At 34.4% G+C, this 16,679-nt stretch overlaps 2 protein-coding genes across 2 annotated transcripts in view; both read left to right on the forward strand.

Moving 5' to 3' along the window:
* The window catches only part of myom3 (myomesin 3), an 83,298-nt gene extending 75,304 nt beyond the window's left edge, over positions 1–7,994 (forward strand). Inside the window, exons 27-37 of the mRNA XM_056259408.1 lie at positions 164–223; positions 649–716; positions 804–911; positions 1,319–1,406; positions 2,261–2,299; positions 2,450–2,555; positions 6,023–6,183; positions 6,258–6,294; positions 7,432–7,454; positions 7,526–7,581; positions 7,655–7,994. Of these exons, the coding sequence (XP_056115383.1) occupies positions 164–223; positions 649–716; positions 804–911; positions 1,319–1,406; positions 2,261–2,299; positions 2,450–2,555; positions 6,023–6,183; positions 6,258–6,294; positions 7,432–7,454; positions 7,526–7,581; positions 7,655–7,921 (1,013 nt within the window). The 3' untranslated portion in view covers positions 7,922–7,994. The remainder of the gene's footprint in view (positions 1–163; positions 224–648; positions 717–803; positions 912–1,318; positions 1,407–2,260; positions 2,300–2,449; positions 2,556–6,022; positions 6,184–6,257; positions 6,295–7,431; positions 7,455–7,525; positions 7,582–7,654) is intronic.
* Positions 7,995–11,129: 3,135 nt separating this feature from the next.
* On the forward strand, positions 11,130–13,823 carry fabp10a (fatty acid binding protein 10a, liver basic). Its single transcript, XM_056259405.1, has 4 exons — positions 11,130–11,265; positions 12,362–12,534; positions 13,528–13,617; positions 13,724–13,823. The coding sequence occupies exons 1-4, from the start codon at positions 11,199–11,201 to the stop codon at positions 13,772–13,774; spliced, it is 381 nt and encodes a 126-aa protein (XP_056115380.1). The 5' UTR covers positions 11,130–11,198; the 3' UTR covers positions 13,775–13,823.
* The last annotated feature ends 2,856 nt before the right edge of the window (positions 13,824–16,679 follow it).

Raw genomic sequence — 16,679 nt, forward strand, 5'->3', positions numbered from 1 at the left:
TAAATGAAGTTCATTGTCATTTTTCAGTCACCACTAAATGATGCAACAAAACTCAAATTCAGAGTCATTTTTTTCTGATCTATCTGGCGACAGGCCGAAGGTCATGCTGAATTATTTCTCCAGATTTAACATTAATTCTTCTGTTTTATTGTTTGTTTGTCAGAGTTTCAGGACACACTGGCTAAATCTGAGGCCAACAGACGAAACTGGAAGAGAAAGTCGGGTGAGTCGACAGAACAGATCTAGAGACCAATAACAGATGCGCAGAGAAACCATGTCAAATGATATACACAACAAAGACATACGAGAAGCTCTCATGCTACGGGGACTTTACAATATAAACACTTTACAGCAAGGTCTCCTTTGTTAACAATGCATTAGCTAACTTAAAATAACAACACACAATATTTATAAGCATTTATTAAAGTTAGTTAGTAAAAATATAATTGTTCATTGTTTGATCATGTTAGTTCACAGTGCATTAACTAATGTTATCAGATAAAACTGGTAAACATGTTTTAATAAATGTTAGTTCAGGTTATTACATGCTTTAGAAGTATTTTTCATTGTTAGTTCAAGTTAACTAATGGAAACTTGTTGTGTGTTAAACTATGACTATCAAATGTTTCCCTCTGTTTTGTTTCCAAGGTCCCCATTTCGAGGAGTTTTTGTCATGGACAGTAACCTCTGATTGTGAAATGATTATAAAGTGCAAGGTAATGATATTTATTCACTTATGATGACAATACATCGCCATTTGAACCATATGCCAAGCCCTTGTGTGTGTGTGTGTCCGGCTGCAGGTCACTAACGTGAACAAAGACACGCGTCTGAAGTGGTTTAAGGATGGAGTGGAGCTTTCTCAGGCCGTGTACGAGCCCTCGGGTGTCAGCACCTTCACTGTCCCGCAGGTACCATCACATTCACCATGACAGCAGAGACAGGACATGAAGGAAAATGTTATGGGTTCAAGTTCAACAGAATTTGTGGCATAATGTTAGAATTATTAGGATTATATCTGCAAAAGAAATGGATTTTTACTGAAAACTTAATGGAGTTGCTTTGGCTTTTACACAAATAATAAATAAAAAAAAAAAGTTGAAATAATTTTCTGTGGTAATCAATGTTCTGCCACAAATTTTGTCAATAAATCTTAACCTGTACTGAACCCGGAACATTCCTTTAACTCTGCGTCTAATTGCCTGATAGAGGAGAGCTCCTTCCACCAATCTTCCCGGCACTTTCCGATTAAAGGGCTATTAGTGCGTAATTGAGCCTGGAATAAGACTGACCCGTGTTATTTGTCATAATGGCTCAGGTGACGAGGAAAGAGTTGGGTGTGTACAGGGCTGTAGTGAGCGACAGCAGAGGAGAAGATGACAGTGTCCTGGAGCTGATAGATGATGGTGAGAAGAACATCATTTTACTGTCTGTCACCTCATTCTCACGCCATTGTGTGTAAGACAGTATCAAGATTTCAAAGTAGGATTAAAGATATATTCATTCAAAATGTTTTCCTACTAAAAGATTTTTATGTTAAAATAAAAAAGAGTGCTTAAAATATCTCTAATATATATTTAACGTGTGTGTGTATACTTACTGAAAGAATTTTTAATTATTATAATTGTAATATACAGTTTTTATATATATACACACATTTTAAATATATATATTATATATTTTAAGCACTCTAGAAAATAAAAATTATAAATATATGTAGTATAGAGTGTTTTATTTTTATTTAAAGTGTTATATAAGTGTTTACAGTGATTTTTTAAGGGGTTTTAGGTTCACTCCATACCTGTAGTAAAATCACTGTGATGATTGAACTATTCTAATGTAGAATAATACTTCTATGTGGAGGTGATTTAATGTCAAAATGTTTTGTAAATAAAATATCAGCAACGCTTTAAAATAAGGTTCCATTTGCTAACTTTAATTAACAAGGAAAAATACTTCTAAGTAATTTATTCATCTTAGTTAATATTAATTTCAACATTTACTAATACATTATTAAAATAAAATAATCGTATTTATCTCAGTTAATATTATCTACTTATACATTATTAAATTCAAAAGTTCTATATTTTATGGACCTGTGCTGACATGAACAATGAACAGATGTATTTTTTTATCAACTAATGTTAACTAAGATGAATAAATAATGTATTGCTCATTGCATTAACGGATAGGGCCTTGTTTTAAAGTGATAGCCGGCCAAAATGATACTAATATGATGTTTTGTTTTTGTTTTCCTCAGAATTTGAGCGTCTAGTGCAGCAGCTCAGCAAACAGTGCGGTAGGTGGATCATGTGATGATGTTTCAGACGCTCATGCCTTTCTTTTACTGTCTATGGCTCATGCTCATGTAAAGTCATAGTTAGTGATGTAATCTCGGTCGCGTGTGTGTGTGTGTGTGTGTGTGTGTGTGTGTGTGTGTGTGTCACAGCGCTCTCTGCTGGTCCAGTGCGGATCCAGTCCACTGCTCAGGGCTTCAAGCTCTACTGCTCCCTCAAATACTACCTGAGCTGCATGCAGACCAGCTGGCACTTCAAGTGAGTTTTTATACGGTCAAGGATGTATATGGAAGAGTTCTGCTTCAGATTTCACATTACCAAATATTTTAGTACTTGAAATGAAGCCAAATAACTGATCCTAATAATGCCCAGAGAATCAAGCACGCAGCCATCTTTAGAATATTGTGTCTGAACTTTCATTTTTAGCGGTAGCTTCGTACATTTCTCTGGCATCGCTTTCGAAGAGTAATTAGCTGGTGAAGTTGATTTACTTGAAGAGAGCGAAAGTTATCATGAGTATTATAATGTTTAAAGCATATATCATGACAAATATCAGTAGGGCCCTGTCCCAAATGGCACACTCAGGACTTGTGGACTTCCTCAGAGTCCACACTTCGGTGACGTCATGTAGTGCAGACCTATAGGGCCCTTAGCACGAGTCCGCGAGGGCGCATTGAGAGGTATTTTTGGGACAAAAATCTGGGCTCAATGTGTGTTTCCCATGTGAATGGTCAGCGTATGAGGCGCTGCTGCTGCGACTATAGGCTTTAGCTTAAATTTTTATTAAATTATTCTCTAATCGGTTGCTTATTATGTCGTGGATATATCCCTCGAATGCATACTGCAGTCCCTTTTGTCTTGCTCTCTCAGATATTTCACATGTTCGCCAAAAATTACTAATTATCTCATTGGGAATGTCTGACACCGGTGCATACACACTGTAATAGACGTGCCAGGCGCAAAAGCTTGACAGGCGTAGCAACAGTAACTAAGGAGGGCGGGGCTTAGCGAAAGGTCAATTACAATTAAATATTTTCTTCTCAGCCATGTTAACAATTGTCCGTGAGCGAAATCTCCTCCCATCCATCTTCTGATTGGCCTTTCGCAAGGATTTCTGGGTAGTTAAAGTGCGTGGAGCCTGCATCTATGCGGGCTTCGCGGAAGACCGCTTCAAGGGTACAAAGGGGGCGCTGCTGAGCACTTCAGAGCGTTAAAATGCTAAATGAGACGGACTCGTAGACTCGGCGAGCACGCGCAATTTAAGTCCACGAGACCGAAAGTCCGCATGAAGTGCGCCATTTGGGACAGGGCCCTAGGGAAGATTTCAAAATGAGCGGTCCATTCATAAATGCAAACCGGAAGACAGAACACAACGAGCGCAAAAGGGGCGGAGCTACATAAACTGTAGGATTAATCGCTAAAAGATCGCAATCTCGATTCAAAAACCCACGCGATCTTATTCGGATATGACAATGATTCAGCTTAAACCTTTGACAATGACAAGTAGGATCATCGCAGCGAACATTCAGATTGTGTTGGCGCTGATGCTGAGTCAGAGAGAGCAGTTGTCATGAAACAGTCTTTTCAACCACACAGATTCATTATTTCTGTGTTACAGTAATTCAAATGATCACAGAAGTGCTGGGATAAAAGTGTATATTTCGGATATAAACACTGATGACTACTGTAGCGATCAAAATAGAGTAAACCAACTTTGAAAGTAACTTGACGCTTCAAATAAAGATGGTGTCAGTTGTTGCACCAGTAGGTGGCGACAAGAGACTGATAAAAAAAATGATTTACCATTGAATCATTCATTCAAGAGATTTGTTCAAAAATGCTGATTCATCCAGTAAACAAGTGAAGTCTTTATGAGTGAGTCATTGAATCGTAAAAAAAAAAAGATTTTCAAATTAAATATTCTTTTAAATAGACTATAGCCAATTAACATTTTGTCAGAACCTCTAGTCAATTACAAGTTATTTTGTTTAGTTGTCTGTTCAGAATCGTGATCTCTATTTGAAAAAAAAAGGAAAAAAAAGATTGATTAGCCGTAATCATGCTCTACTACATAATAAAAAATACTAAACAAAATAACGACTGATCAATCTGAGCAATGCACAGTCATTTTATGGCTTTATATTTTTTAGTCCTCTACCAAAATTGTAGGAAAAAATATTAAAAGTTGTCAGTTCGCTCAGTTCAAGGTTATTATAGTTACCTAGTACTAAAACCATAAAAATTAACATTTTTATTTCTTGAAATAAAATAAATGATAAAAAAAAATAAGTTTTAGTTAGTTTAAACTTGATATACTAAAATAACTAAAACTGAAATAAAAATTATACAGACACTAAAAATTACAAAAACAGCAAAATTACTAAAATTAAAATAAAAAATATGAAGATAAAGACTATTTCAAAATAGCAAATAATAATATCTCAATGATACTAAAATAACACAGGCTCATATAATTTTTTATGAGGGATTTACAGCCACATTCAGGGCCGTCGCTAGTGGGGTGAAAGGTGGTGACAATTATAGGGGCCCCCGCTGCCCAGGGGGCCCCACAAAATCCAGCAGTTATACTATTTAGGCCCCTGTTGTATGAATAATTCTAATATTTATATTAGTTGTATGCCTGAGATTTAAATGAAAACCACAAAAACGTGCAATTTGGGTAAATATTTTTCCAAATATCTGCTTTTCTTACCTCCATAAAAATGGTTTAGTCCGACCTTAAGTATTTATTAATTATTCAGTCAGAGTCAGTGACAAACATCAGATGGACCCAATAAAATTGTAAGTCCCACCCCAGCTCGTGAACAGAACCAATCAGAGTTGAGGCGGCAGCCTGAAGTTAACGATGAAGTTGGTGGAAGAGCAGGAGACTGACTGACTGAAAAATGTCGGGGAAAAGAAAACAGAAATCAGGGAACCAGAAATGCCAGGAAAAGACGGAGAGGGAGGCAAGGAGAGTGGTTGTATGTATCCCATTCGATCAAGACGTTCTTAAAGTTATTGTTATTTCGCTGGGAATTAGAAAACTTCCGTCTACAGTCTGCCGTGTACAGTCATTTTTTATTATCGGTGCGCGCCACAATCGACCGAATGATTACGTGGTCTAAATTCCTGTCCTTTTACACTATTGTAACTAGAGTTTTAAAAAAATTACACGAGTCACGACGCATTGCATTATGCGTCTGACCTGCCGGCTGATGATATTTAAAACATCGAGAAAACACGAATACAACACACTGCACTTGGATGAATAAATGTATTCGCTTTATTTAATAATATTACCAGTTCCATATTATCTTTATTAAAAAATAAGGCAATAAATGGTTTTATTTTTTTAATTAGACTGCATTCTTGTCAATTTCTAAATGTTTACTTTTTGATTTATCAATTATAACAGACTGATGGGGGAAAAAAATATTACTTTTTAATAATTGGTTTTTATTTTTATTTAAAAATTTCTTGCTTTTTGTTAGTTTTTATTAGTTGTAATTTTTATATAAACATTTAACTTTTAAAATAAAGGTTTTACAACAACATCACCATCTTCTGTTATATGTGGGCCTCCATGTTCATCTATTGTACAGTATATGATATTGGTGGAGGGTGGTGGGGGCCCACATCAATATTTTTTCAGGGGGCCCCGAATCCTCTAGCTACGGCCCTGGCCACATTCAATGCCTTTTGTTCCTTTAATCGTTTGACAGAGACAAGAGAATTGCAGAGGAGCGCAGCCGGGCTGGCAGCAGCATGCAGAAGCTTTGGATTGAGATATTTGGCCCCAGTGAAAGCGATAAAGGGAAGTACACCCTGGAGATGTTCGACGGCCAGGAAACACACCAGCGCTCTCTGGATCTGTCTGGACAAGGTACAGCCACACAACATGCGCGTCGAGCAGGACCATGAAGCCTGAAGCCTAAAACCTCTCTTTCTTCTCTGTAGCTTTTGCAGATGCTTTGCTGGAATACCAGAGGCTAAAGTAAGTGAAGATGCTTTTGAATATTCATCAGCTGAATTTGAAGCTCCGCCCTCTTTGGTTACCGTTGCTAACTCAGACGAACTTTATAGAATGTGCCATTAGAGTGAATGGTGATTTCTGTGAACAGTGTGATGTTTCAGTAAAATGTGCGCATAAAGTGGTAAGAACTGATTGGATCTTATTCCTAATATAGTATATATGTATGTGTATTAGTAATAAGATCCAATCAGCTTTTACCAGCTATGCACATTCATTTTATGGCTTTATATTTTTTTATTTCTCTACCAAAATTGTAGGAAAAAATATAAAGAGTTGTCAGTTAGCTCAGTTCAGGGTTATTATACAGTGCTTAGCATAAGTGAACACACCCATGCTAAAGTTGACTAAAAAGAGGAATAAAAAAATCATCTTTTGGAAATTGATTAATTAAATTTAATTTAAAAAATGAGGACCTTTAAGGACACCAATTTTCTATATAAAATATAATATAGGCCTAAATAAAATATAAATATATTATTTTTGATATATATGTATTCAAAAATAAATATAATTGACCACTTTTTTACAAAAAAATAATAATTGGATTGAAAATTAATTGAATATTACAAAACACTTTATCTACTTTTTTTATTAGTAATGTAAGTATATAGTTTAAAATGAAAGTGGTTTCACTTATTTAAAAAAAATGAATCATTACATCTTTTTCTTTATTTATTGTAAGGTTATAATATTACTTTACATCTCTCACTAAAAAGTGGTATTCAGGTGAATATAGTATAATATAATAATTATTTACAAAAAAACATTGAATTAAAAAGGAATTGTGACATTGCAAAACTTAATCTAAATATTTTCTCTTTTAAGAAATTTGTAATGTAAGTAACAATATTATATACACGTAATAGCAATTTATATATATATATATATATATACAATTAAATCTATTTACAAAAATGTATTAAATTTATTTACAAAAAGAATACAAAGATTATTAAAAAATACAAAATCTTTTTCTTTATATTTATTAAAAGTTTGGAAAATGAGTTGAAATCTTACGTTAATAAACGTTCAGTGGTCTTTAGGTGAGTCTGCAAACTCATTCTCTATATAACTGTATGGTTTCGTCTTCATTCACAGGCAAGTGGAGTTTGCTGAGAAAAGTAAGTATTGGTTTGTCTTGTGTTTTAGTAAAGCGTTTACACACTTCATCATAACTGTCCATCTCTGACAGATCGAGCCAAAGTCACAAAGGGTCTTCCTGATGTGGTGGCCATAATGGAGGAGAAGGTACGTCTCCATCCCTTCTGTGTTTCATTGACTCTTACTTCAGCTCACACAATCATTCTGTCTTTCTCTTCAGTCTCTCTGTCTGACGTGTTTTGCCGATGGCGACCCAGTGCCGGAAATGTCCTGGCTAAAGAACGACAGAGAAATCGTCTCCAGCGGCCAGTATAACATCACAAACGAGAATAAATCCTCCACGCTCACTATCAACCACGTGACCATGGAGGACTCGGGCAACTATAGCATCTTCGTACGCAATAAACACGGCTCGCAGACGGTTCCCGTGACCGTCAGTGTGTATAAGCATGGGGAAAAGCCCCGAGCAGATGCAGTGCACCTGTAAATCAGTAACACCAGGACAAACTCATCATTTTCTTTCAAGTCAACAGTGATTTCTAGGCTGGAAGCTTGTTTCTGCCACGGAATAAAAAATTCAAACAGTAATTGTGACTTTTTATCTCACAATTTTGACTTTTTCTTACAAGTGCGACTCTTTATCTCACAATTCAGACTTTTTTTCTCCCATGAGATAGACTCACAATTGCAAGAAAAAAGTCAGAATTGTGAGATAAAAAGTCGGAATTACCTTTTTTTTTTTTTTTGTGGCAAAAACAAGCTTGCCTTATTTACAAAATTACAAGGCATGTGCTTGTTCATTTTGGAGCGTGAGTGACTGTTAATGTGAGTGTCCAAAGGCATTGAACTGATTTAATTTGTGGTTTGTTTCCTCTGATTTATCCTGTGCCACTTACAGAATAAAGTGCAAATTAAATCTGTTTCTCTCTCTTTTTGTTCATTAACTAAATAAATCATCAGGGAATAAAAGTGGACAGCGAACTTTGATCAGATTGACTGTGAACACACTTTCCAGCTGCATTACAATAGTGTCACCATCGATTTTTTATTTTTTGCCTGTACATGGATGGATGGATGTTTCATCTGCTGATGTTTCATAATAGAGAGATCGAGGCCTGTTGCATCTATCATTACGCAATCCTGGGCTGAATCTTTTGAACAGATAGAAAGCAAACTCCACAGTCCACAGAGTCATTCACCCCTCATGTTTAAACACTAGTATCTCAACCGGTTCCTTTTTGTAAAACAGTCTTCAGATAAACTGAGAGGAGATTCTAGACTTGTTAGATTTGTTTGCTTTTATTTACTTGTGTATAAAATGCTGGACTCATGCATGCACACATGAATAAATCGTGTCTCGTGCATTATATTATTTGCACCGGTGTTTGCCATGTGGTGATAACAGTGCGTCTTCTCTATTGAGCGTATGAAGTGACCATGTTTGAATGTGTTATTAATGTTGTAAGAACTCATCTCATTCTGCAGAGATGCTCGTTTTAAAATTGTTCGTGGTGATTTCTCATTTAGTTAAGTGCAGTTCATCCATTTGGCTTCTCATTGCTCATTTTCAAGCCCCATTTTGCTCATTTATTAAATATTTTGGTTAATCTTATATGCATGCAGCTACAGTATTAACAATAGAGTTGTGTGTTCGTTGAACCTGTTTAAATCCATCAACTAAAGATAGAACTAAATTATAACAGGCTTGCATGACTGCGAGGAAGGATTGTTGCAAGAGATACTATATCTATGCCATTCAAAAGTTGGAAAAGATATTTTATGCTCACCGAGACTGTTATAATATTTCACAATATTCCTGTTTCACTGTATTTTGATCAAATAAATGCAATGTAAAATAGCTGATTTCTATGTGAATATATTTTAAAAATGTAATTTATTCCTGTGATCAAAGCTGAATTTTCGAGAAGGGTCTGGCTGCAGACTTGCACTCTCAGACTTGCACGCTCAGACTTGCACGCTCAGACACGAGCGCTTCCGCTGCAAGTGACGTCACTTGCAGTCGACACCTGCTCTCCGCTACCGGCTGTGGCGTCACTTGCAATCCCTTGTTCTCCGTGTTATTTCACAGAGTCGATTGATGCCAGATTTGAAGATAGCCAGCAAGTGGTGTTTGGATCAATCTAGTGCACTGTATGGTTCTGTTCATTTGCCCAAAGTAGAGTGTATGGAGGAACAAGACGTTGCGGAAGCCATTGAGAGATTAGAGAAGGCTGAGTTTCCACAGGACAGAATCGATGCTCTGGAACCCTTTTGCTTCATCTTTACTGTAATGAATGACATGCAAATGTTTCTTGAACATGTAGTCGATGTCATGAAATTAAAGGTAAACTGTCGAACTACACTAGAGCAAAGTGAATAATGTGCTAATGTGTTTTTATATATGTTGTATATTGTCTATTTCTACCTTGTATTTGTCTGTTTTGCACATTAACTGTGTGTAATAACTGTAAATTGACATTTACAATAAAAAGAAAAAAAAATGCATCATCTTGATGTTTTACATCTACAAACTGTTCCCACAAAGTTAGGAGCATGAAATTGTCCAAAATGTCTTGAAAATAATTAAATATATAATAATAGTAAAAATAATTTCTTTCTTTCTCAAAACTGAGTTTTGATTTCTAAGTGATCAATTTATGTACAAGTGTTTTCCCACATGATTGGCTGTAGGTCATCAGTAAATTAATGTGGCATTTAAATGCCAGTGTTTCCCAAATGAAACACAAGAGCTGTTAGTTTTGAATGATGTGTGTAATGTAGAGAAATGTGTTTAGAGTTTTGCAAATAGTTTGTTTTTCAAATGCAAACTGAGTGCAAAGCATATAATGTCCTTGTATTTTTGCAGGCTTGGTCTAAAGATTGGGTACATGAGTGAATGGTTTCACTGAGTGAGCCTCAAATTCCACTTGTAGTGTTTTAGCAATTTGAAAAAAACTGTCAACAAAATGACAAATGACACCTTAACACGACCAAAATGAGCGTGTCTACGCGTTCAAAAGAAACACGTAAAAAATTGCCGCGGACAAACACTTCGTGTTGACGCGGTCAAATTTCACGCGTTTCGTTTAAAGACTATTACGATCGCGTTCCGTAGAGATCAGGCGTCGATTGCAAGTGACGTCACTTGCAGAGGAAGCGCTCGTGTCTGAGAGTGCAAGTGACGTCACTTGCAGAGGAAGCGCTCGTGTCTGAGCGTGCAAGTCCGAGAGTGCAAGTGACGTCACTTGTCTGCAGCCAGACGCTATTGGAATTTTCAGCATCATTACTCCAGTCTTCAGTGTCACATGACCCTTCAGAAATCATTCTAATATGCTAATTTGCTGCTCAAAAAAACATGTATTATTCTCAGGGCTGAAAACAGTTTATTTTTATTTTTTTCAGGATTCTTTTATGAATAGAAACGCTTTGCATAACCAGGCCCACATGGATCCCCACAGAAAGCATTTCTAAATTTCTTAAGTAGATGAATTGATGCAAGTCAAGGCTCTGTAATATTCCATCAAACTAAATTGTTTTAAAAAAAAAGACTGGGTCAGTTGCACCCATATTCAGGGGGGCATTACTCCACAAATGGTGTTAGTGAACTCTGGGTTGTTCAAACAGAAGGGGAAAATGGCAAAACGTCAATGATTAAACTCACATGTGAATTATAAAGACTTCTGGACTGGAATGATCCTCTTCACATTGTGCTGAGCTTCTCGAAGCGTCTAAGGCTCTTGCCCGATCAGATCCGATCAGCAGACATGGCTTTCCACGGAACATGGCAGGTGTATCTTCAGGAGAACTACGAGGAGTTTCTTAGAGCTATTCGTGAGTTTTTACGTCCTATTTACCAGAGCCTATAAAATGATCAGGGTTGCATTTCCCCAAAGCATCGCACGGTGGCAGCGGTGTCCTCAAGCAGCGCATGAAGCACGCGATGCTGGTGGGACATTCCCCGTTACTATATTCATAAAGTCAAATGGAATGAAAAAATGCCAAATTTTGAACAATTTTAAGTTGATGTTAAAATAGGCTATACTTGGATACAATATCCAAAAGTAAAAACTTGAAATCAATGAACACTACAGCTGTTTAATAGCCTATAGTCTCTGCAAAATGCTTTTCTTCTCTCTCTCTCTCTCTCTCTCTCTCTCTCTCTCTCTCTCTCTCTCTCTCTCTCTCTCTCTCTCTCTCTCTCTCTCTCTCTCTCTCTCTTGTATTTATTTACCTATCCCTGACAAGTACCCCATATTTACTGTATGTACAATAGACTATGTTTTGTTCGTATTAAAATTCAATGACAATAAAAAAGATGGCAAATATGGGTTTTGGGAAATATTAAGTTTTTTTCCGCCACGAATAAAAAAATAAAACAAGTAATTGCTACTTTTTATCTTACAATTCTGACTTTATAACTCACTATTCCAAGTTTATATCTCACAATAGTGAGGAATAAAGTCGGAATTGTGAGAAGTCTGTAAACTCAGAATTGTGAGAAATAAAGTCTGTGAGATATAAACTCGGAATAGCAAGAAATAAAATCGGAATTGCGATATATAAACTCGGAATTGTTTAGCCTAATAAAGTCTGTGAGAAATAAACTCGGATTTGTGAGTTGTAAAGTCAGAGATCTTGCGGAGTATAAACTTGGAATTGCGAGAAATAAAGCCGGAATTGTGAGATATAGGATAAACAGACTTTTTTTTCTCGCTAATTCTGAATTTTTCCCTCAAAGTTGCGAGTTATGAAGTATAAATTGTAAGATATAAACTCACAATTGCGAGAAAAAAGTCACTTTTTTTTAATTTGGTGTCGAAAACAAGCTTCCATAGAAACCATATGGGATGGAATGGTAATTTGTAATATCATTCGTCTTTGTCGTGATTGTAGGTCGCTCAGTATCTGTGTGTTTCTGTTCCTTCAGCTCTGCCAGAAGATATTATTAAACTGGCCAAGGATGTTAAACCAGTGACAGAAATCCAACAAAAGGGCAACGACTTCACCATCACATCCAAGACGCCCGGGAAAACCGTCACCAACTCCTTCACCATCGGCAAGGAAGCTGAGATCACCACCATGGACGGCAGGAAGCTCAAGGTGGAATATGTATAATTTACGCCTTTGTAATAAGATGTCAAAGTTTGATATAGTGGGCAGGAGCTCAGTTTCACAAGAGATCAAGCCGGTCTTTTCTTCATTCTCAACTGAAAAAAGTACAAAGATTAATCAGCACCAGTGACTCATTTAGGCTAATTAGACCAGGGATATGTATTAAAGGTAAGAATGGTGATTTTCGGAGTGACTAGCAATAGCAAACTAGCTTTAAAGTCACGCCTCCTTTAAAACACATGAACGCGCACAGCTCAGGGAGCAAACAAAAATGTCACGGAAGACTGCGTTAAACTACCTCATGTCTCAAAGCACATAACATACAATAATAATGAACATACAACTCGTACCACCTGACTGCTTTAGATTCATTTCAGCGTTGATAGTGTTGCCAATGAAATGCATCCGAGTCACGAACCGCTCCGAGTATAACGCTGTGGGTTTCCATCTCGTATATGGCGTGAACGCAGCATAAGCTCATTGTTTGGGTTCAGGAGGAACTGTAAACGGTGACTCCTGTTTCGGTTGTGGCGCTCGGTGACTGACGTCTGTCTTACTCTGCATGAAACACTGATGACGTGTGATGTCTGCGCAACAGGTGAGCGGAGGTATGGAAATACATATGTTGACAGACAGGTATGGACATCGTATCATTGCACTGGGACTGAATGCAATGATAGGACGAACATTTTATGGTCCTACGCCTTAGACAGACAATATATACGTATAAATACATTTAAACCGCTTAAATTACAGTAGTGATTGCTATCAAGATGTGAAGAGACTTTCAACCAGCATAACAAAACAAGTTTCTGGAACAAATCACCTACCTTGCCTTTAAGTAAATCAATTTTCATTTCCGGTTGACTTTAAGTTTGTGTGTTTGTACTAATTTTACTCTGACCTCTAATGATGTGAAGAAAAAAAAGCTCTTTATCCATGAACTGGACTCTTATATTCTCATGTGTTTCTTTCTTCCAGTGCACTGTGAAACTGGAGGGAGGGAAGCTGGTCTGTCACACGGATCGATTCTCTCACATCCAGGAGATCAAGGGAGGAGAGATGGTTGAGGTTTGTACTGGAGATGCATGTTGCTCATCAGAGCTCAGAACTGTCTACATCTGTAAAATATGAACATTTGTTATATTTCTCTTTTCTCTGGGTATTTATTTTCCAGACCCTGACAGTAGGAGGAACCACCATGGTCAGGAAGAGCAAAAAGATCTGAGGAGTTTGATAATCACTGGCTATTTAAATAAAGCTCTGATTTATCATAATAGTGTGAGTTTGTTGTGTTTTTGGTTCTTTGCATCATTCACAAAAACATTTTCAATAACACTATAGCTTTCAACAACAGACAGTTCCAGGAATGGGAATTTTTTTACTCTGTTTTTATTTTTGAATATCAGTTTTTGTAGAAACAAACCTTTAAGTCTTGATCAAATATAAAACTATATTCCACTGTTATTGCACAGAAATAGAAGATATAATTAAATGCATATTATTATGCATTACAAAGTAATTATAGGTTTATTACAATGTAATTATATATTTATTACAGTGTTATTATACATTTATTAGAATGTAATTATACATTTATTACGATGTAATTATACATTTATTACAATGTAATTATAAGTTTATTACACATTACAATGTAATTATGTTTATTACAATAATTATACATTACAGTGTTATTATACATTTATTAAAATGTAATTATACATTTATTACAGTGTTATTATACATTTGTTACATTATTATTATTATACATTTGTTACATTATTATTTTGTTACATTCTTTTTGAAAATAGCGATTCTTTTTTTAAAAAGTAGTGTAAAATAATGCAATTATTCATTTGTTACAGTCTTATTATACATTACAATGTAATTATACATTTAATACAATGTTATTATACATTTAATACAATGTAATTATACCTTTATTACAATGTAATTATACATTAGTGTTATTATACGTTTATTACAATGTAATTATACATTTATTACAGTGTTATTATACATTTGTTACATTATAATTACTATACATTTGTTACATTATTATTTTGTTACATTATTCTTTTTGAAAAAGTAGCGATTCTTTTTGTAAAAAGTAGTGTAAAAAAATGTATACATTTGTTACAGTGTTATTATACATTTATTACATTATTATTATTATTATTTTGTTACATTCTTTTTGAAAAAGTAGCGATTCTTTTTGAAAAAGTAGTGTAAAAATATAATTATACATTTGTTCTAGTCTTATTATACATTTATTACAATGTAATTATAAGTTTATTACAATGTAAATATAGTTTCAAAACTATGTATAGAACTAAGAAAAAGTAGCGATTCATTTTTGAAAAAGTATCGATTCACTTTTGAAAAATGTAGCAATTCTTTTTGAAAAAAGTAGTGTAAAATAATGTAATTATACATTTGTTACAGTCTTATTATACATTTAATACAACGTAATTATACGTTTATTACAATGTAATTATGCATTTATTACAGTGTTATCATACATTTATTACGATGTAATTATACGTTTATTACAATGTAATTATGCATTTATTACAGTGTTATCATACATTTATTACGATGTAATTATACGTTTATTACAATGTAATTATACATTTATTACAGTGTTATTATACAGTTATTACATCATTATTATTATACATTTGTTACATTATTATTTTGTTACATTATTCTTTTTGAAAAAAGTAGCAATTCTTTTAAATAGCGATTCTTTTTGAAAAAGTAGTGTAAAAAAGTATACATTTGTTACAGTCTTATTATACATTTATTACAATGAAATTATACGTTTGTTACAATGTAATTATACGTTTGTTACAATGTAATTATACATCTATTACATTATTATTATACATTTGTTACATTATCTTGTTACATTATTCTTTTTTAAAAAGTAGTGTAAAAAATGTAATTATACATGTTACACTCTTATTGTACATTTATTACAATGTAATTATACTTTTTTTACAATGTAAATAGTTTCAAAACTATGTATAGAACTATGAAAAACTATGTATAGAACTAAGAAAAAGTAGCGATTCATTTTTGAAAAAGTATCGATTCACTTGAAAAAGTAGCAATTCATTTTTGAAAAAGTAGCGATTCACGTGAAAAAGTAGCAATTCATTTTTGAAAAAGTAGCGATTCACTTGAAAAAGTAGCAATTCATTTTTGAAAAAGTAGCGATTCACTTGAAAAAGTAGCAATTCATTTTTGAAAAAGTAGCGATTGACTTGAAAAAGTAGCAATTCATTTTTGAAAAAGTAGCGATTCACTTGAAAAAGTAGCAATTCATTTTTTAAAAAGTAGCGATTCACTTGAAAAAGTAGCAATTCATTTTTGAAAAAGTAGAGATTCACTTGAAAAAGTAGCAATTCATTTTTGGAAAAGTAGAGATTCACTCTCGAAAAAGTATCGAGTCTTTTTTGAAAAAGTAGCGATTCATTTTTGAAAAACTATCGATTCATTTTTGAAAAAGTAGCGATTTAACTGAATCTCTAAGTCAGCTAGACTGATTAATTCTGAATATTATATTTTATTCTGGTGCGCTTAACGTTATCATTTTCTCAGAGTTTAGGCTCCAGGCTATTCAGCAACTCAAGCATACCAAACCAACAATTACTAAAAACACACAAAAACTGATTTTGCACGGGCATTGCACTAGTTCAGAATAATTAATAAAACAGTAAAAATGTAAACGTAACAGAAATAGAAAGCTTTAATAAAATTTAAATGAAATTACAACATATAAAACATGTGACCGCCTGCCCCATTCTGACATTTAATTGAAATATTTTTGTCCTGAAAGACAATTCAACATTAAAATACAAAATAAAGGAAAAAACGGTAACACTTAGTTACCATTAGTAAACTACTTTAGTTAACACAAACTATTAATGAATGGCACTTCTACAGCATTTATTAATCTTTGTTAATGTTAATTTCAACTTTTATGCATTATTAAAATCAAATGTTGTATTTGTTTACATTAGTTAATGCACTGTGAACTAACATGAACAAACAATAAACAGCTGGATTCTATTAACTAACATTAACAAAGATTAATAAATACAGTAACAAATGGTTAGGTCATG

This window comes from Rhinichthys klamathensis, unplaced genomic scaffold (assembly GCF_029890125.1).
Source record: "Rhinichthys klamathensis goyatoka isolate OS25496 unplaced genomic scaffold, OSU_Roscu_1.1 h1tg000168l_1, whole genome shotgun sequence".
Taxonomy (NCBI): Eukaryota; Metazoa; Chordata; class Actinopteri; order Cypriniformes; family Leuciscidae; genus Rhinichthys; species Rhinichthys klamathensis.

Excerpts from the sequence above, each read along its gene's own strand:
- fabp10a (XM_056259405.1), top strand. The coding sequence starts at position 11,199 with ATGGCTTTCCACGGAACATGGCAGGTGTATCTTCAGGAGAACTACGAG. Across the intron at positions 11,266-12,361 it reads GGAGTTTCTTAGAGCTATTC|CTCTGCCAGAAGATATTATT; the intron begins GTGAGTTTTTAC and ends CTGTTCCTTCAG. Across the intron at positions 13,618-13,723 it reads AGGGAGGAGAGATGGTTGAG|ACCCTGACAGTAGGAGGAAC; the intron begins GTTTGTACTGGA and ends TTTATTTTCCAG.